This window comes from Manduca sexta, chromosome 18 (assembly GCF_014839805.1).
Source record: "Manduca sexta isolate Smith_Timp_Sample1 chromosome 18, JHU_Msex_v1.0, whole genome shotgun sequence".
Lineage (NCBI taxonomy): Eukaryota > Metazoa > Arthropoda > Insecta > Lepidoptera > Sphingidae > Manduca > Manduca sexta.
This window is the reverse complement of record NC_051132.1, coordinates 14,461,090-14,483,139: the sequence shown is the minus strand read 5'-3', so window position 1 is coordinate 14,483,139 and position 22,050 is coordinate 14,461,090. Positions and strand designations below refer to the sequence as shown.

Here is a 22,050-nt window from a genome sequence, read left to right as displayed (position 1 = left end):
CGCCCGCCGCCGTCCTGCTCACATCAGTACATCACACATCACACATCACACACTCACCTCGACGAGCAGCTCGGCGACCTCGTTGTGCATGCGGTCGATGAGCAGCTCGATGCCGCGCAGCACCTCGGCGCGGCCGCGCTGCAGCGCGAGGTGCGCGGCGGAGGGGGGCGCGCCCGCCGCCGTCCTGCTCACATCAGTACATCACACATCACACATCACACACTCACCTCGACGAGCAGCTCGGCGACCTCGTTGTGCATGCGGTCGATGAGCAGCTCGATGCCGCGCAGCACCTCGGCGCGGCCGCGCTGCAGCGTGCGAGGTGCGCGGCGGAGGGGGGCGCGCCCGCCGCCGTCCTGCTCACATCAGTACATCACACATCACACATCACACACTCACCTCGACGAGCAGCTCGGCGACCTCGTTGTGCATGCGGTCGATGAGCAGCTCGATGCCGCGCAGCACCTCGGCGCGGCCGCGCTGCAGCGCGAGGTGCGCGGCGGAGGGGGGCGCGCCCGCCGCCGTCCTGCTCACATCAGTACATCACACATCACACATCACACACTCACCTCGACGAGCAGCTCGGCGACCTCGTTGTGCATGCGGTCGATGAGCAGCTCGATGCCGCGCAGCACCTCGGCGCGGCCGCGCTGCAGCGCGAGGTGCGCGGCGGAGGGGGGCGCGCCCGCCGCCGCCGCCGCGCAGCGCGCCACCTCGCGCGCCATCGTCGTGATGAACGCCGCAGGCCTAAAGCACACATCGTACTGTTATAACCCTGTTCTGTAAGGGTTCTGACTGTGACAGCACTAATGCTGTCACCGTCAGCTTTTATAAAGAATATATATACCTGATGGGACCTCGGGCCCATCAGTCTGTATTTGTTATTCTCACGCGACGGTTGCCCTCGGACCTCTATATTCATGTGATTCAATAAAAGTTTTTTTTTTAAAAATGTTTTTTAAAGGTCCCCGTAACAGTACGTTACCACACTAACCAATTCCTTGCACTTCGTCCGTACGATACATAAACTTTATATTTTACACATTTACCAGAATCAAATCATATTAATCACCAATTGTGTACTACAGACGTTACAATACAATGAGCATGCACAGTGCATTCGAACGTAGTGTCAATCATTTTATAATTTTATTTAGCTCTATTCAGCTTTGTTTATGTGTCAGTCAAACGAACCAAAATTGTATTTCAATATTAAGGGGTTAAGATATGTAAAACTCAATTTTATGTCCACTTTGGGCGTCCTGAAAAAAATAATGTAAGCATTCTTTGTAAATATTTTTCAAGAAATAAGTAGTTTGGCTTATGGTCTTTTGCACGGCGGCGTATTTTTTTTTATTAAACACGATACCGTGAATAAAATCATAATTAATATCTGCCAAACATCGCTCAACGGTAAGAATTTTACATCGTTAACATTTCGATATCTCTCTTATTTACTTGAGTTAACTATATTCTGAAATAATACTATACTCTATTTTTAAATACACTCATATTATTTTTTTTAAATACCGTTATATATAACAAAATATTTAATTATTTTTAAAAACGCCTACTCAAACAACAGCTTATAGTAACAAGAATATTTGCAGTTACGCGCTCAGTCAGGCGCTCTCACAAATTGATGTCGACATCATTTCATCTAGGATGTGTATATTGTGTACTAAGTAACATAAAATATTCTAAAATACTGTATACACTCTATGTAATATTAAAAAACACAAATAAGAATTAAAATATATTAACATGTGATTTGAACTTCATCTAATTTATATTAAATGCCTTACCCTTCCATACTAAAGGTTTTGACAAATTACAATATTTTTAGGTAACTATGTATATTTTGTCACTCGGTTACTAAGAGTAATTTTCGGTGTTGCGATATATTACAATTATTGGAATTTGGGTGTGGGTGGATGTTTGAATTATTTTATTACAAATATTGATATTATGGATCAATGGTCACTAGACAGAAAAATATGTTAGATTTGGTATTGCTGGCCTCCATTTTTAATATTATTATTTTGGGCTCCGTTTTAAAGTCGATACCTGGACATGTTTTGGACCACAAAACGAGAGTCTAGTATACACTAGAGCCGATTTTAGACTATCAAGTTCTCGCAGTACTTACTATATTGCACAAGAACTTTTAGACACGTTTATCTTAGCGGAAATATTTTTATAAGTTTATACAAATGGGATTTTTAATTTGGTATGGAGACAGTTGAAAATATTATGTACTAGCTTTTGCCCGCGGCTCCTCCCGCTTTATAAAGTTTTTCGGGCTTAAGTTTTCCATTATAAAAGTCACGATGTATATTTTCCCGGGAACCTATATTCTTCCCAGGGTCTCAAACTGTCTCCATACCAAATTAAAAATCCCATTTGTATAAACTTATAAAAATATTTCCGCTAAGATAAACGTGTCTAAAAGTTCTTGTGCAATATAGTAAGTACTGCGAGAACTTGATAGTCTAAAATCGGCTCTAGTATATACTAGACTCTCGTTTTGTGGTCCAAAACATGTCCAGGTATCGACTTTAAAACGGAGCCCAAAATAATAATATTAAAAATGGTGGCCAGCAATACCAAATCTAACATATTTTTCTGTCTAGTGACCATTGATCCATAATATCAATATTTGTAATAAAATAATTCAAACATCCACCCACACCCAAATTCCAATAATTGTAATATATCGCAACACCGAAAATTACTCTTAGTAACCGAGTGACAAAATATACATAGTTACCTAAAAATATTGTAATTTGTCAAAAACCTTTAGTATGGAAGGGTAAGGCATTTAATATAAATTAGATGAAGTTCAAATCACATGTTAATATATTTTAATTCTTATTTGTGTTTTTTAATATTACATAGAGTGTATACAGTATTTTAGAATATTTTATGTTACTTAGTACACAATATACACATCCTAGATGAAATGATGTCGACATCAATTTGTGAGAGCGCCTGACTGCGCGTAACTGCAAATAATCCTGTTACTATAAGCTGTTGTTTGAGTAGGCGTTTTTAAAAATAATTAAATATTTTGTTATATATAACGGTATTAAAAAAAAATAAGATGTGTGTATTTAAAAAAAAGAGTACTTAGTCTGGCCATAAATACTGTTACACTTAATTATAAAAAAATATTACATTTGAATTTCGAATCTGTCATTTTTATACGATTGTTCATTGTGTTTTCTCATTTTGGCGCCAATACATTGTAAAATATTTTGCGATATTAAAATGGTGTGGGGTGATAAAGAGAACCGAATCGCTGTGATAGCATTACACAAAGTAGGTATGGAGCCAAATGCAATTTTTAAAACTCTCCATACACTTGGTATTAGTAAAATGTTTGTGTACCGGGCTATTAATAGGTACAATGAGACCTCCTCTGTTTGTGACAGAAAAGATCTGGCCGTCCACGTAGTGTTCGTACGAAAAAGGTGGTCAAAGCAGTAAGGGAAAGAATTCGAAGAAATCCTGTCCGAAAGCAAAAGATTTTATCTCGGGAAATGAAGATAGCACCTAGAACCATGTCGCGTATTTTAAAAGATGACTTAGGACTTGCAGCCTATAAGAGACGCACTGGCCATTTCTTAACTGATAATTTAAAGAAGAATAGGGTGGTAAAATCGAAACAACTACTGAAGCGGTACGCAAAGGGAGGTCACAGAAAAATTTTGTTTACGGATGAGAAAATTTTTACAATTGAGCAACATTTTAACAAACAAAATGACCGTATTTATGCTCAAAGCTCTAAGGAAGCTTCCCAATTAGTCGACAGAGTGCAACGTGGACATTATCCGACTTCAGTGATGGTTTGGTGGGGTGTTAGCTATGAAGGAGTGACTGAGCCATATTTTTGTGAAAAAGGTATCAAAACATCGGCACAAGTGTATCAAGATACCATTCTTGAGAAGGTAGTTAAGCCCCTTAACATCACCATGTTCAATAACCAAGTATGGTCCTTCCAGCAAGACTCGGCGCCGGGTCATAAAGCTCGGTCCACGCAGTCTTGGTTGGAATCGAACGTTTCGGACTTCATCAGAGCTGAAGACTGGCCGTCGTCTAGTCCCGATCTTAATCCGCTGGATTATGATTTGTGGTCAGTTTTAGAGAGTACAGCTTGCTCTAAACGCCATGATAATTTGGAGTCCCTAAAACAATCTATACGATTGGCAGTGAAGAATTTTCCCATGGAAAGAGTGCGTGCTTCTATTGATAACTGGCCTCATCGTTTAAAGGACTGTATTGCAGCCAATGGAGACCACTTCGAATAAGCTTTTTATATTTTTAATTGTTTTATATTTATGTATTAAACTGACACACTGTAAAAGTAATAAATGTTATTTGCAGTTAACAATTTTCTTTTTTCTTTATTACAATATTTATGGCAAGACTAGGTATAGTATTATTTCAGAATATAGTTAACTCAAGTAAATAAGAGAGATATCGAAATGTTAACGATGTAAAATTCTTACCGTTGAGCGATGTTTGGCAGATATTAATTATGATTTTATTCACGGTATCGTGTTTAATAAAAAAAATACGCCGCTGTGCAAAAAACCATAAGCCAAACTACTTATTTCTTGAAAAATATTTACAAAGAATGCTTACATTATTTTTTACAAGACGCCCAAAGTGGACATAAAATTGAGTTTTACATATCTTAACCCCTTAACCAATCACAGCATCTCTATTCGTGCGGATTGCGAAACCCATCATGCCGTAATCATCGACAAACAGACTTATCATCACAACACTATTCCGTACTTAGCTAAGTTACCTGGCAGTAGCGATGAGTGTGAGCGCGTGCCGCGCGGTGCGGCAGGAGTCTGCCTGCGGCGTCAGCGGCAGTCCGTAGCTCATCGACGGCACCAGCTTGTCCGCGTCCGAACACATCTCCAAAAGACCTGCAAACATAATATACATAAGATTTATTGATTGTTTTAAAAAAACTCCTGTGTTGTTTCAAAGAAACGACGTTTGAATTTTATTTATCAAGCAATACAAAATATAATTTTACCGTTTTAAAATCTATTTTTATTTCGACCAACTATCAAAATTGACCAAACAGGATATTAAATTTTTAGATAAGCTTATATAATTATTTTAATTTATTAGTCTCAGCATCTGATCGAATGTTAATATTAGGATCGTATTGAAGCTATCCATTAGTAAACAAGATTGAGGACTATCGATGGGCAATTCCATTTTAATTATAGTTACACAATGACGAATTAGGTGGTCGCCACTGTAGAGGAACAGATGGATGCGTTTCTGTATAGAAGGGGAAGGTCTTCAATCAGACAACTGTCGCTAGTTATGTGAGATCTGCACTACAGCAGTATCGTACCGAGCAGCACGTGGCTGACGTCGAGGTAGGGCTCCCAGACGGTGAAGCCGCGGCCGAGCAGGTCGACGGCGGCGCGGCGCAGCGGCGTGTGCGCGGGCAGGCGCGCGCTGGGCGGCGCCAGCAGCAGGTGCGTCAGCGCCAGCGCCGTCAGGCGCGCCAGGTTGTTCGACGCGCTCAGCGTGAACCCTGGGATATTAACACCGTTATATTATATGGGGAAAAAACAACTGTACGGTCAGCAACATAAGTAGCTAAATATTTTTGAACATTTCAAAACACTTCTACGTATTAGTCTTTAAGAGGATCTTTATTGACATCTTTAACAACATGAAATCCACTGCTGAACACAGGCCTCCTAAACATTCATATAATAAAAACTTATATTTGTATGAAGTTATTTTTCCTAATTAACATTTTTTAATCCCTAAAGTAAAAATTCTTGTTGTACGGCGCGTGACGATGAGCGAATTTTTCGATTTCGAGCGATTTCTTAATTTCTTCATTCCAGCTCAATATTCACAAAAAAAAAACACATTAAATATACTGATAGTGAAGCAACTATAAAATGCTTACCTTCGACAACGGAGCTCTTTCTACTGTCAGCATCCTTACGGCGTTTGTTACCGGCAGCACCTGGGAACAACACCTTTTTTTATAGCACAGAACTTTATATGGAAAACTGATGTTCAGTGACCAGCACTGTAATGACATAGGGTGAATTTTTTCCCGCTCGGAGCGGATCTAAAATTTACCACCGGCAACCGCAAAAAGCAAAACAAAAACACTTTAATAAAACAAAAAAGCGATTAAATTATTTTTTTATTAAGCTTTTATATTTTGCTGCTACGGTAAAAGTGACGCCTGAAGCGGACCGACCCTGCCGCGCCAATAACGCAACGTAGTTTTATAATGATTATTGGAAAGATTAAAAAAGAAGACGAGACGATGTTTAAGACTGGCACGACAAAGTTAGATCTGAGCTTATTGCCAGTATAATGTCGCCTAGAGTATTGATTGACGACAGACGAACCCTGGCCGGTCGAAACAATTATGCCGGCTTGTTCGAAACCGGAATCATAACGCTACTGACACCTAGGCTTCCACCATTCTCTGCTGTACATACTACATACCCTCGCTAGTGATGTCCTGCCCGAACTCAGCGCCGATGACGCCGAGCAGCACGACGGCGGTGGTCTGCTTGCGCTTGAGCTCCGCGAGAGATGATGGCTTCCGCACGATCTCCTCTTCTTCTTCCTCGAACTCTTCCTCTTGCTGCGGATATGTTTTTTTAGATTCAGTAGTGGAGAGTTAGGTGATTTTTATTTTTGGAATAAATATTTTTTTGTAATTTTTTTTATGTATGTTTAATTTTATAGAATATACTTTTTCTAATGGTATTTTTTAAGAGGACATATTTTTAATATATTCATAAATAATTTTATATGATTTAAATTTAACAGAACTTTTATAAATCATCTTTGGCAGAAGCTGAGAATCAGAGCAGAGAGCAGATCCTGTATCAGAACTATTATGAACTATATTGTTACCGCTTTAGCCACTTTATCTGCCGGCTCCTTGGTGGCGGCGTGAGGGTTAATGCTCTCGGAGTGGGTGTACAGCGGGAGGTACTGCGCCCAGTTGTCCACCAACGACTTCCGACCCTTTGGTCCCAGCCTGAATGAACAAAATTATGTGTCAAGTAATTTCCATACTAAAATGTTGATTAAAGAAAGTACGTTTTGTCCTTTTTGATCGCAATATAGCAAAGCAGTTAAACTCTGATGGTATGTAACTTGTATTCTAATGATTTCTTAAGAAATTTCTGCTATGACAGTCGCCAAGCCTGTGTTACTGGATACACATTGGCTGACCTCGGAGTTTGCTCCGATTCGTCCAAGCTAAATAAGTCGGATTTTTCACTACTTATTTAGTATGATTGTTACTGCTCCGTCGAGTATAATTACTTAACTAGAATTGTTCTAGTTTACCTGCTCAATTCTGCTAGCAGGAGTGCCTGGGCCGCCTCCCTAACCTCCAGGCAATGATGCTGCCACCTGCGAGCCAGCATCTCCACCTGCGGCCGCTTGAAGCTCTTCGCACCTGGAGTTAATAATACCAACGATAACAAATTATAAGTAGTTTCCAATGAATATTCTAGAACTTTTATTCTACTGTGGAAAATTTACTTCACTGCACCTGATATAAGGTGAAGTGAATTACATGGTAAAAATCGACTAGCAAGGGATATTGTATGCCATGATGGGCACAATTATGCCGGCCTATTTCTTACTTATTTTTCGTTTAAATTGCCTCTTCAGATATGTTAGTAAAGTTTATACGTCTACTAATTTGTTAGTATAACCACCTAAGTCCATTGCTGTGTATTACTTACTCTGGAACTTTGGAAACACATACTTAGCGCCATTCTCGGAGTTCAATTTAGTACGTTAGAGTTTTGACTTCCATACGACACAAACTCTTCGTAGGTCTTTTTGTTCTTTCCCCAATACTCTCCAAGCGAATTGTAATAGACTCACCCAGTGCCACGACCTTGTCGGGCAGAAGCACGCAGTGTAAGGTGGCCAGCAGCGACCAGCCCTGCTTGATGTGCGCCTGCTGCGCCGCCAGCTGCTCCTCGCGCTCCTCGTCCGCCGCCCACGACACTGAACTCCTGGTGGAAGGTCTGAACGCATCATGAATAGTTGGTTGAAGACATCTTGCTTTGTAATGTGTGATTTGAGGATATGCTCGGTTTAAAATATATCAAGGTAAACAGTGGCTTGTGCCTCTGGCATTCCTAAGTCCATGACCCGATGTAAGCATTAATTATAATATGAGCTTGTCTGCTAATTCAGGATATTGGTTCTCTGTGTGATTTCTATTGTATGATACAATAGGGTTGGTATATTTTTGTGGACAAAACCCCTAAACAAATATTAAAAAAAAACGGACATTAGTTCTTTCAAGTTGCATGCTACATCATATTCTCATTAGCACTACACAGTTCAAGCTTTGATTATAAACAGGAATACTTTTCCACACATTTCAGTTTATGACTATCCGTAGTCAAGACATATTTTTAATTCAAATCTATTTTCATACCTGTGCAGTCTCCTAGCCCGCTCCTGCTCGGGCAGGAAGCTGGCGTTGCTCATCGACATCAGCGTGTTGGCGAGCGCCACGATGGACAGCAGGTGGTTTGTGGTCAGCGTCGTACTGAGCTCCCAGTGCAGCTTGGATGTGAAGAGTCTGCAATAACAGATGGTTTATAAAGCAAGAATCAAGATAAAAGACCGGTTGGTTTTAACCAGGCTATCAGATGAGCAAGGATGTCTGGATGAAAGTCCTCATAGCCCATGAATAACATACCTACATCTAGTAAGATAGCTCAGGGCATACCCATTGCATATGGAAGCATTCAAGATCAGAGTGAAGAACCTGTATATTTTACTCTTTCTTGCATATTAGGTCCAGTATTTTCCGTTTCATATTGGATAAGCACCCCAATGCTAGAAGAATGGTGGAACGTTACGACGAAGAAAGGAAGAAATAAGGGAGTGTTTATTGACTCTCCAGAAATTTCATGGATATCAAGCCGGTACCTGGTCATCTTCTCCTGTCGCAGCAGTTCTGGTGGCAAGTCGGATGTGATGAGGAGTGGGTCGTCGGGAGCGGCGGCGCAGGCTTCTGTCCAGCCGGTAAGCCGTGTCGGAAGTTGAACAGCCATATGCCCGTGGCGGGACACCACGCCGAAGCATACAGGTACCTGGTACACAAATAATAATGCAACCTGTTATTTTTTTTTTATTATTATGTCAGAGGAGATCCCCCGCGGAGATGATGCTTCATGGTTTTTAAACTGCAGAAAGAATTTCACTATTGTTCTACACCGATTTTTAAGTTGATTGAGATTCAAAAGAAAAAAATTATCGATAGCTTTTTTAAAAAATTGACAATTTTGGAATTTAATTCACGTGAAATATTTTGAATTGTTTTGGATTCACATTTGACGTCGTAGAGTTTTATACACAACAAACACAAATAATGCCTTTATCCTCAAAGGAGTAAGCAGCAGTGTAATCAGGGCTCTCACTTTTCGCCATATATGTTTCATCCCATGATGTGATAGGGGGCGAGCCTATCGCCATATAGGGGATAAATTTGAGATTCTGTTCTGATACTGAGCAGAAAATACCCAATATCACTTTGTCCAACCCGTAATTTGAACCCGGGATATCAGAGCGGTGTCGTACCGTGCACGGAATAAAACTATGCCACAGAGGCTGAGTTTGTAGCTTGCTTTTAAATCTAGACTGCAGAGCGCGTTAAGTTACTCAGCACTCTGAACTTACCATTGGCCTTAACAGCCCCAGCTTGGACTCGCAGACCCGATCCAGGTCTGGGTCGAGCCCCCACGCGTGCAGCAGCGAGATGAGGATCTGAGCGATCTCCATGGTGTGGGGAGGCTCCGCGAGCGACATGTCGCGCGGACGCTGCTTCTTCGACTGGCTGGACTCATCTAGAACAAGGAGATAGAGATGTAGATTGATTTTGTTAACTCTTGAGATATTTGAGATCCTGTTTTTCTTTAAAGATAGGAAATGGTCTTGGATTTTAGTAAGTTGATGAAGGTGTATACATTGTTTCTAGAACTAATAAAAGTAACAATATTGTATTCTCTTTACAATAACGGTTATTTTTTGGTAGATTTTCTTCGGCTTTTGCGCTGCTGGTGGTAGGATACATTCCATATCCGCCCCGATAGGGATTAACCTACTCAAGGTGTGAAACCCGTCATAGTGGCCCACGTCTATCGCGTTCTGGGATCAGCTTGTAAATCCGGTTAAAACTGGCCGGCATAATTGTGTCGACTGTCGAGGGGTAATCATCTCTCGTCAGTCGACATTCTATTGCACCCCACTCCACTTACCATCAGGTGCAGTGCACTTTGGCATATAAAAAAAATAGTAAGCTGATTTGTCGACTAGATTCAAAGGTCAATAGACACAATTAAAAAGACAAATTACGACCACCTTTTACCTGGTAGTCATGCGCTAAGTAAAGATATGCAAATATTCAGAGTATTGAAATAAGTGGGCTGGGCGGTGGCTGTGTTAGATTGTGTATAGCCTTGGTGCAGCCAGACCTGTTTCCTTTGCCGCCATTGTACTTATTTATAAGGAATGTCGAAACGTTCGAGAGCTTTTGAACGTATAAAATATAGTTAACAGACTTTCATTTGTAATTGGGCCGGTATATTATTGATGGGTTGACACGGTTCAGAATCGCTTGAATTGACTTAAATCTGGCTGGTATACAATAATCATAACTGTTTATCATTATAATAATAATAATATCAGCCCTGTATTATAAATTTGCCCACTGCTGAGCACGGGCCTCCTCTACTACTGAGAGGGATTAGGCCTTAGTCCACCACGCTGTTCTAGTGCGGATTGGTAGACTTCACACACCTTCGAAATTCCTATAGAGAACTTCTCAGATGTTACTATTCACAGTTAAACCGAACGATAAATTCACAAAGAATACACACATGATTTTTTTTAGAAAAGTCAGAGGTGTGAGCCCTTGGGATTTGAACCTGCGGACATTCGTCTTGGCAGTCCGTTCCACACCCAACTAGGCTATCGCCGCTTAGATCATTATAATATACCTATTCTACTATAGAATAGAAGTAAATGGCCTGCAAACTGTGTGAAATAAAAATGAATAATGTATTAACTGTCTTTGTGTTGTTAACAATCACATATTACATATAGACAGTAGCGAAGCATTGTCTTGATTTGTGGTTTAAGTAAAACTCCGAATTCTTACAATAGATAATTATATTGGATCAAGGTTACGTAAGTTTTAAAATTTCGTTAAAATTATATACTACACCCACATTACGAAAGGCTCAGTGAGGTGATAGAACGGTTGGGAAACATGAGGTAGCGAATTCGATTTTGCACTGATACATTTGTTTCGGGTGTCGTAAAACAGAAAGATCGCAGTAATTCATGAATCTTAATTTGTATGTTTTATCGATTTTTTTTACTACTTATGATTAATTTATAATAGTAATTGGTCAAATGGCAGCGTACTGTTGTGACCAGTGACGGACTAAACAAACGTAAGGCTTTGGGCAGCAGATCTTTGCAAGGCTTTTGTACCCGATAGTTGAAGGGAGGTAATGTTGTTTTTTCATGGTCCTATAATCTCGAGGCCCTGAATAGTTGTGAACTGGTTGAACCACTAGTTGTGAACCGTAAGACATCAGATTCAATGCCCTATCATATAATGGTATGGACCTAGTTGAATGTAGATGAAGTACACGATGAATGGGTAGATGAAGATTCAGTAGTTGCATTTAACCCATCAAAAAAATCCGCAAGCCTTACATCTCCAAAACATAAATAATATACAGCCAGCATTCCAAAATTAAAAACACAGCGTAAAAACCCGCCTAGCGCTGAACATTTCTTTGTCATTGCTCCAATTAGCGGCCGTACATGGCAGTGTCGAGGCGACATTGACATTTGCGGTGGACACTGCAGTGGACACGTCACACACGCTCGTGTGGACATGCTCGTCAAGTGTATAGACAGGTTGGTATCGACCCAGTTCTGGTGATGTAATGAAACGTTGATCTAGACGTTAGGCTAAGTTGGTTAGCTTATTTAAGCTCGGCGAACGCCTTCCTGGATACAGAAGTAATATTGTTATCTAGTAGTGAATTATAGTGTACTAACTTTTGCTCGCGGCTTCGCCCGCGTGAAGGAGTTTTCCGGGATAATTTCTTTTCCGACTTACTTCATATGTATCGTTATATTATGACCAAATTACACAATATCATTATAAATTGTATCCTATGTATTATTCTGATGTATTACCAATATTAGAGTAAAGTTTCATCCAAATCCGTTCAGTAGTTTTTTCGTGAAAGAGGAACAAACATTCATACATCCTCATAAACTTTCGCATTTATAATATTAGTAAGATTGATACAACGTTCCTTATAAATTATTTGTTCAGATTTTATAATTTACCCAACATTGAAAAGGAGTGTTATGCTGACCACATTTAAGTGGAATAATAGTAAGATTGCAGAACCCAAATTTGATACAGCTCTATATATAAACTTTGTGAAGGCAGTAATCTATACATATTATAAAACAAAGTTCCCCTTTCTGTGTGTGTGTATGTTATCGATTTTCTCAAAATCTACTGAACGAATTTTTATGAAATTTGGTATGGAGATAGTTTAAGACCCTGGAAAGGTTATAAGCTACTTTCTATCCCAGGAAAATATATGTAGCGGGACTTTTATCCGGGAAAACTCTTTCACGCGGGCGAAGCCGCGAGCAAAACTACTACACATATAACAACAAGTATAGTTTCGATATCAAGACTCAAAGGGGCTTATCGTATCCAAATCCCAGACCCGAAACATTTGCAAATATCTCTACAATTCTAAGACCTTTAATTTTACCGTCGTCTCTATAACACATAATTGACCATAATTCTATTCCTGACTCACAAAGGTAATGTATAATTAATTTAATTTTACAATTAAATTGCACCGAGCGGCCGGCCGGCACAAGGTGACTGGCTGGTACCGGTGAGTCTTGACATGTGCAATGACAGATAGTCACCGGATACCGCCCGCGGGCCGAGAGTGGGCGCGTGTCGATGTCAATTATCGATAATGGTTGATGTTCTATTCAGCCTAAAGATGTATGACCAAGCCAGGTGTTACTTGAGTATAAAAGATATTTAAATGTATGGTATAATTATTTATTATAAATTAAAAGACACGCATAAAATATTCTTTTATTCTTAATAATTTGGAATCTGTTAAATATTTAATGTTTTATAATTTTTCTACAATCAGCCGAGCACGATCGCTGAAATATATAGTGATGTGAACGCCGCTTTTTTATTTTCAATAACTTAAAGAGATCTTGAGCGATGGATATAGTTGACAGAAGTATATGATTTTTTTTAAAAATATGCATAGGGAATATGTTATACTAGCTTTTGCTCGTGGTTCAAGCCGCAAATATAAGTTTTTAATGGCTAAAGTCTCACTATATATTTTTCCGGGTAAAATAAAACCAATGTCCATCCCAGGGTCTCAAACTATCTCCATATAAAATTTTATCGAAAACGGTGAAGTGAGTCAGCCGTGAATAGACAGATAGTTACTTGAATTTATATAAGTATGGATTTATATACATAGTTGTAAGTTTGTCTTAAATATGTTCTGCAACAGCACTTGCATCGACTGGAACATCGACATCGATAACACCCGGTCCCTTCTCTATTAACAAGTGCGCGACCTTGCACTTTAGGAAAGTTGTCTCCCCACGTGATATGAGCCAATTAACCCGGATAGGACACCGTGTGCGTTACCTTGCGTTCAGTTTTGGACCAGCCCTTTGATTGGTTAAAGTTCAGTGGTGCTTTCTTGCAATTATTCCTATATTATATTTCAGCTATAGTATGGTACAAGCGGAATGGCATGGCGATCTCGAAGAAAATTATTCGTAAATATTAGTATTCTACTTTGCCATGCAATCATTGAGATAAGAGATTTTCGTAGACACACCAATTCTCTACGTGGCCTATTGATTGACGTTATGAGTGGTTGGCTATGACCACTTACCACCAGCCGACCCACCACAAAAATATAAAACACAATCTCCTCCACTTAAACGCCTTCACCGTCAACAACTAGATCTTTCAGATAAAAGCTTTCATTTCGATACGTCTAAAAAAAGACATCAACGCGCTCCACGACAAAGCTCGAGTCGTGAGCGTTTCCCATGATGCAACGTTTATATCGCGTCCAATCAATTGTTTCGACATCGTAACCTTTAGATACATGGATTTTGCACGGCATGAGCCCGGCTACATGCTACTCACCGCAAGGTGATCGGTTAGTGTTTACACATAGATCTAGCCAGATTTGAATGCAATTGTTATATTGTATAACAAATACAGAAGCTACAGATGTCAAAAGATACCGAATTACGACGTAATTCTATTAGATTTTGTTAGTGTGGGGGTTTCTTCCACCTCCATCTAACTCACTCCAATAGGTTTATTTGTAAAATACGGTTAAATATATTTATTTATACGGTTACACTAAACACATAAATGATTTTTCAAGCCTTCTAGGGGATTTAATGCCGGCCACGTCACTCCCTCTCAGTAGTAGGGGAGGCCCGTGCCCAACAGTAGGACAGTATATAATACAGGGCTGATGATGATGATGATGATGTCACTTAAAGCACGTAAAGCCGCTGGTCTAGTATATCTACAATGTTTCTCTTTGCCGCGCTAAAAACAAAGCCTATGTCTAAAACCATCTCAACAACTAAAACATAATACGATCGTGCGTAGTCAGATACCTCATTACCTAGATGCAACAACAACAAAAACTCACGCACTACTCTTATTATGTGTACCAAGGTTAAACGTTACCACAATTTGTCTCAGACACATTGCGCCAGTAGGATGTCCTGCATTATGTACGCTCTGTATCACATGTACCGATAATTTCACAATGATTGGATCGTAATATATTTTGGCGTGAGAGTTGAACAGCAACGACATAAGCAGCATTTCAGCTATCATCATCAGTCACATAAAGGCCACCATTGAACATAGGCCTCCCCTAATGATTTCCAGACGGACCCTTCGAAAGCGGCCTGTATCCAGCGTGTTTCTGCGACTTTTATCAAGTAGTCTGGACGTCCAACGCTGCGTTTGCCGGTACGTGGTTTCCACTCAATCACTTTTTTGCCTTATTTGCCGTCATTTAGTCGCAGCTATCACAGCATGTAAGAATTTGTAAGTTCACACTTATTTCCAAATGGCGACATCAGTGATAATTTAGTTGGAGCAACATATTCTGATGCGGGTATGGAATCTAGATATTGTTCCTATTGAGAAACATATTTCGGCATAGACTGACTTTACATTACCTATTTAACATGAAAATACTTTTTATAAAAATTAAACTCGTAGATTGCCAGTATTTAGTGCGCCGTGTTTCAGTACATAATGCAACAGTGCCTAAACACGTATCTTGACTAAAACCCACAGTGCAGTAAACACATCCCTTTATCCCAAAGGGCCAGGTAGTGGTATCAGTTCATGATATAGCACAGTTTATTTTCGTCCATGTGACAGGCGAATTTATTGGAATATCAGGTACATTTTCTTATGACAACTAAGGTGCATGTTGACTAACACAAGCATAAATGATAGGTCAATCAGAAGATTGATCTAAAGACATTATCAATTTCTTACTAAGCAGGCTGTTTGACAAAACGATCAGCATTGTTTCCGAGAAACAGACTAGTCTAGAACCAAAGCAATCATGTTCAAATCACTCAATACCTAAATATGTTTATCTAGGCTAAGTTATGCGTCTAGGAAACGCGCGAGAGCTGGGAGGTGGTCGACTCGACCCAGATGTCGTAACGCACTCGCCAATAGATCTGGCTGACTTTCCGCCTAGGCGTACACGACGCAATACTTAACTAATAAGTTGTTGTTGGTCAGTGGTCAATGTACTTTGTGTTGGGGGTTCGGATATCACATGGGGTATTTAAGTTTATCGGCTGTAATGTATATAAATATGTCATATTTGTATACATTACAGCCACACATTATGTGGATTGTTATGTTTTGAAAAAAATAGCGAATAAATCTTGTATAAATGTCAATTTATACACGATGGAATTTTATTCGCTATTTTTTTCAAAACATACGCTGTCAGTTAATGATATAGAACAATTTTGTAGCATTATAATATATAATGTCATCCCTGTATACTGTCCCACTGCTGGGCACGGGCCTCTATTACTACTGAGTGAGATTAGGGCTCAGTCCACCACGCTGGCCTAGTGCGGGGTGGTAGACTTTACACACCCTCAAAATTTCTATAGAAAACTATTCAAGCATGCAGGTTTTCTTACAATGTTTTCCTTCCCTATTAAAGCAAGTGATAATTCACAAAGAATCAGACATAACTTTAGAAAAGTCAGAGGTGCGTTTGGGATTTGAACCTGTGGACATTCGTCTAGGCAGTCCATTCCACACTCAACTAGTTTATCGCCGCTATTCTGGAACATTGCGAAAACTAAATTAAAAATAGAAAATTACAGGAATCAGGGAAGGCAGTCTTCTTATAATGTGAAAATTTCAATGTCATGTCGCAATTATTTAAAATATTTTTTCTTATCACTACGGCCTCGGTGGCGTAGTTGTATTATGGTACGACTACAGTGCTGAGATTTCGGGTTCGATTCTCAAGTCGGGCAATGATATTGGATTTTTCTGCTTCGTATCAGCCCGGAGTGTAGACTTTACGCTTAGTAGGGCGATAGACTCACTCCTATCACATCATGGGACGGAATACACACGGCAGAAAGTGGTAGCACCAGTTGCGCTTCTGCCTACCCCTATAGGGATAAAAGGCGTGATTGTATGTATTATGCACTGTAGATTTATTGTATATCGTTGAATGAGTACATAAGTTTCGACAAAACGATTAATTGTATTTCAACCAATATTTCTTTTTATTGGGTTTTATATGTTCAGCAGTGGACTTCATGTGGCTGATGATGATGATATCCATTTAATAAAACGTATTAAAAAATCAGATCTTCCATCAGAACACTAACGAAGCATATTAAAGCTAAAAAATAATTATCAGTAATAAAGTCGCGCAACTTTGACATAAAATCTGTGTGAAGTGGAACGGCCATTGTTTTCGCCGCGCAGTCGCATGACCCGACCCGGGGTACGACACGCCGCTCGTTACCAACACTTATGCAATTACTAAATTCACATATGGATAATTGACGAGCCTTTTTAGTACCGAATACGAGCAAGGTGTTCCATTTATGGTAAGAGTCATGACTCACAACTACTTAAAATAGGCAATATGAAATGAAACAACTTATTTGAACCTGTAAAATGTCATACATTGTTTAGATTCCGTCAATATTAATTCCACTACCAGTTCGGAAAACAGTTCTCCCCAGAGAAGAACGGGCGAGAAACTGGCGTTTTTATTCCAAAATTAGCTTAACGTATAAACTACACTACATGATACAGAGAAAAAAAATCGATTTTTTTTTTATTGTTGTTTAGAGCAGTTCAATTGTATACTTGGAAAATAGGTAACAAATATATTTTAAATTCCCATATGAGTGTACAACCCTCTTAGGAATCATGAACATCACCAACAACTTTGAATACGCCTCATTACCACTGAACTGGCTAGGCATCTTGAGACATAAGTACCTACCAAGTTACTTTAGAATGCCTATTCGATTAATGGTTATACTCTAAGGACATTGACCCTCATTTTCTAACTCTAATGTCCTTTTTAGGACCTCAAACGTTTAAAAAGACCAGAATAGAACCTGTACCTATCTTCCAAGAACATCGCACGTACAAAACCAACGCAACACAACAATAAAACCAGATCACGTAACTTGAGAAAAATGTCTTGCTGAGACATTTCTTCACGGGCCAAATTTGGCCGATGTCCATAAATGGATACAGTACTTGGACCCGGCCAAACATGGCTAACTCTGTATCGCTGTGGTATAATAGCTTTATATAAAAAAAATATGTTCGTGTGTCTTTATGTTATTTGAAAGGACTGTAGTTTTGATCACAATATGTGTGGAGTTTTCAGCTTTTGAATGTAGGAAACTTTAACATCGCCAAATTGTTATAGTGGCAAATATAACATTTATTTATTTATCTATTTATACATATATTATAACACCATAACAGTTAATACTAATGCGATATTATACAGATTTAATTTTAACAATTGATTTCAATACATCTACATGCTTTGAACGGTGAAGTACTTTTTTGGGTAAGCGCTTTAGGCGCTCGCAACCCTTGCAAATTAAGCGACCATGCTGAAGGCAACCCACCACGGATTATGAACCTCGGCTCAGGGCGGTCACTGGGAGAGGATAAGAAAACTATTATGGTCGTGAAGTACTGGGTTAAATTTTTAGTTGGAGAAAATAAATGTGTAAAATTTTCGATACGAAATAACACATTATAGATGCCGGAGATTTAAATCGCTAGCCCTTATATGAGCTTGCTGTCTATCACATCATGGGACAGACATAAGACAAACTCGCAGTATTAATATAATGTCAGCCCTGTGTTATATACTTGCCCACTGCTGAGCACGGGCCTCCTCTACTACTGAGAGGGAATAGGCCTTAGTCCACCACGCTGGCCTAGTACGGGTTGGTAGACTTCCCACACCCTGAAAATTTCTATAGGAAACGATTCAGGTATACAGGTTTTCTTACAATGTTTTCCTTCATCGTTAAAGCCAGCGATAATTCACAAAGAATATACACATAATTTTTTAGAAAAGTAGGAGGTGTGTGCCCTTTGGATTTGAACCTGCGGACATTCGTCTCGACAGTCCGTTCCACACCCAACTAGGCTATCGTGCAGTATTAATTGCATCTTTATTCTTTTAGTTCCTTTAGATATAGGTGTGTTTGATCACAATAGCAAAGCATTTAAATTTTCACCAGAACATTAATTTTAAGTGTGATATGCGGAATCTGTATAACCATATATACAACGCAATAGTGAGTAAAGTCAGCTAGATATAATAGTTTAACTCAAACAAATGATTGCGTTTAAGATGGAGGTCGCGAGCAAGCTGTTGCAACTCAAAAACACAGCAATTACATTAGATGTTTAGAAAGTATAACATAATCAGATCTGTATTAATAGACTATCCCAGTGATAATGAATCTTTAATTATTAACGTACTATTATTTGTAAAAAAAATACGTGTAACGTGCCAGGACGGTTTATTTATCCGAGTACCCCTTTTTAGCGATTTTCTTATGACCTAACTATGTCTTTGTTTTTTTTTCGGAGCTTGGCGAAGAGAAAAATAAAAATACAATGTTTGACATATTATTCGCGTGGTCGAATTATTTTGTCACGTGCCACTGGTTCGCTATCCCTGGACTATCCTATATAAATGATTACTGTATATCACAGACTGTCCTAGGTCTAAGGTTATACGCTATGTTTTTAACACTGCGTTCCTAAATGAAACCACATACTTATTTCATGAAAATAACATTTTACTATAAGCTATTGTCTTCGTAATGTCAAATAAATAAGTGTAAGTTTTAAACAAAATAAATATCAATAAATAGTCAAAATGATGTATGTAGAATTACTTAAAGTACTCGATATTACTTCAACGGCCAACCTAAGTAACGGGACGCAAATCTGCGTCCTACGTGCTAGAGCGCATGTATACGACGTTTTTAAACGAGATGATACGCATCCAATCAAGATTCAGATGCTGCAGTAAACGCGATATAATCGGGAATCGTGAACTATAAGTGTGCTGAAGCCTCGCAGAGAGTGGATCGAAAATGCGCGTCGTAACTAGTGTAATAAACATTATTTATTTATTTAAGGACCTCCAACGAAGGATACACGACATATAATAAAAACAATGTAGCATTTTTACAATTAGCAATGTGACGTGCCTTTTCAATTATAGGAAACCACAGGACGCAAATTTATATATTGATACAGCGAAAAAAATAATAATATTTGTTATTAATATTATAAGTCCATCAAAGGCGAAAGGTGAATCCCAAAGGGAGCCCGACACAACATATAGGTACTAATATGCATTAATACGGTATGATAATCGTTCTAATGATAATTAACTTCTAGATTTATTCTACATAAAGAGAAGCCGAGAGGAACCGGGTTGCACGGAACTTTCGCCACTATCCATTCCACAATATCTTAGTATAACCGCAGTATAGCCATTAGGCATTATATAATTCAGAGTCCATCTGCTGTTTATGGGAAGTCGCGTTTACTACTAGGCGAGGAAGTAGCTTGGCAACCCGTCAGTAGCTAAAAACTTAATCGTTCTATTCGAATGTTGTTGAAATTAATGACATTGTAGCCAGTGTAACAACTGGACATAATAAGACTTAACATTTCATGTTTCAGGATGGCGAGCGCAGTGGAATACCAAACAATGCTTTGTAATTCAAGGTATTGGATGGTGTTCTGTTTATGGGCGGTCGTATCGGTTACCATCAGGCGAACGGCAAGCTTGTCTCGTCAATTAAAGCTATATAAAATTATATACATATTTTTGCATATACAATCCTTATTGTTCTGATATCGTCTTTCATTCTTACTTTCTTCGGTTCGAGTTCCGGCTTGTAACAATCCATTTTGTACATGACAAATGATCTATAAAATAATCAGAGCGCAATTTGGACCTCTCACTTTTTGACTATCTACATTTTGAAACATAATTATGTCGAATTATTTCACAATTGTTATACCATATCTACACGTAATCTCTAATTTTAATAACAGCGAGGAAAGTAGTTTAAACTTTATTGTCGTTTTTTTTTATTTTATTAATCTTGGGTTGATATTAATTAAGTATCGATCACTACAAAAAACTTTTTGTGGATTACATTTATATTATAAAGGAAATACAGTTTCCGAAGTTCATAACATAGAGTGGTAGACAGTAAATATATAATTCAATTAGGTACAAATTTCAGCCTAAGACAACTGCCATATTTTTCTAATTGAAAAACTGCACAATATATTGTCCAGACCTGGGAATCGTACTCAAAGCCTTTTGATCTGCGGACCATATACGCTACCACTGGACCTGTGAGGCGATTTCTTGTCGACGTTATAATTTCCTGGTCCAATTTCGATCATAACAATTTAAACAGGTTATGCCAGTACCCATATCAAACGGAAGGCGGGTTTTAATGGATACGTTTACACCGAATTACATTTAAAAAATAACTTATTATTCTGCTTTATGTTTGAGCGAATTTAGACCTTACCTCGAAAAACTTAAGAGGGAAAGCGCTTGCAGGAAAAAAATAGCCGCGCAGTAATAAAATAGAGTTATTACAACATTAAGAACGTACGCACATTATTTAATTTTAATCGATTAATTAAATTAATTATTATTCATAAAACATAATATTTACTTGTTTGATCAAGAACAACCAAGAAATAGCAGTTGTGTAAGTTTGGGAAAAATATTTGATCAGATTGTAAAGCTGTATTTTTCATTCTTTATTGATAGGATTCTTTAAGGATAGAAGCCTGAATGTCAAACTGTCGATTGCAGAAATTTTAAAAAAGACAGTTAAGGTACAGTTAAAGCGAAAAACAAAATCATGTTACTGATAACTAATTCCTCAAAAATTATACTCAGTTAAAAAGAAAGACAAAAAATCGCAACGGAGTCGTAACTGTGCGCACAAATATAAAGTATACAAGAAACGCGATCGCCGCGCGGCAGGAATGCGGCACGCAATGCGCCGGCGCACTCCGTGTCTGACCTCAGCCGCGAGGATAATGTATCAATTAAAAACCAATCACCAGTTCACAGTAAGACCGTGAATTATTCAATCACGTCCTTTTCACGCTTGTTAATCAAATTAAAAAATGAATTATTTTTATAAAAAATATTGATGAGGAGCAGATCAATTGAATAAGTATTCCAATAGCAGAAGTATTGCATGGCATTGTACAGTGCACGAAGCTTTAATAAGCTCCATAAGGTC

At 38.8% G+C, this 22,050-nt stretch overlaps 1 protein-coding gene across 4 annotated transcripts in view; it reads right to left on the bottom strand.

The window, feature by feature from the left end:
• LOC115440305 (WD repeat-containing protein 7) overlaps positions 1-22,050 on the bottom strand; it is a 115,877-nt gene that overhangs the window by 3,668 nt on the left and 90,159 nt on the right. For 3 of the 4 annotated variants that reach the window (XM_037440038.1, XM_037440034.1, XM_037440035.1), the window contains exons 21-31: positions 9,739-9,905; positions 8,989-9,152; positions 8,489-8,635; positions 7,924-8,069; positions 7,375-7,486; positions 6,934-7,060; positions 6,517-6,658; positions 5,960-6,019; positions 5,387-5,572; positions 4,817-4,943; positions 570-747 (exon numbers count right to left, since the gene is read on the bottom strand). In XM_037440038.1, coding sequence (XP_037295935.1) covers positions 570-747; positions 4,817-4,943; positions 5,387-5,572; positions 5,960-6,019; positions 6,517-6,658; positions 6,934-7,060; positions 7,375-7,486; positions 7,924-8,069; positions 8,489-8,635; positions 8,989-9,152; positions 9,739-9,905 — 1,556 coding nt within the window. The remainder of the gene's footprint in view (positions 1-569; positions 748-4,816; positions 4,944-5,386; positions 5,573-5,959; positions 6,020-6,516; positions 6,659-6,933; positions 7,061-7,374; positions 7,487-7,923; positions 8,070-8,488; positions 8,636-8,988; positions 9,153-9,738; positions 9,906-22,050) is intronic. The other variant, XM_037440036.1, reaches the window with a different exon arrangement.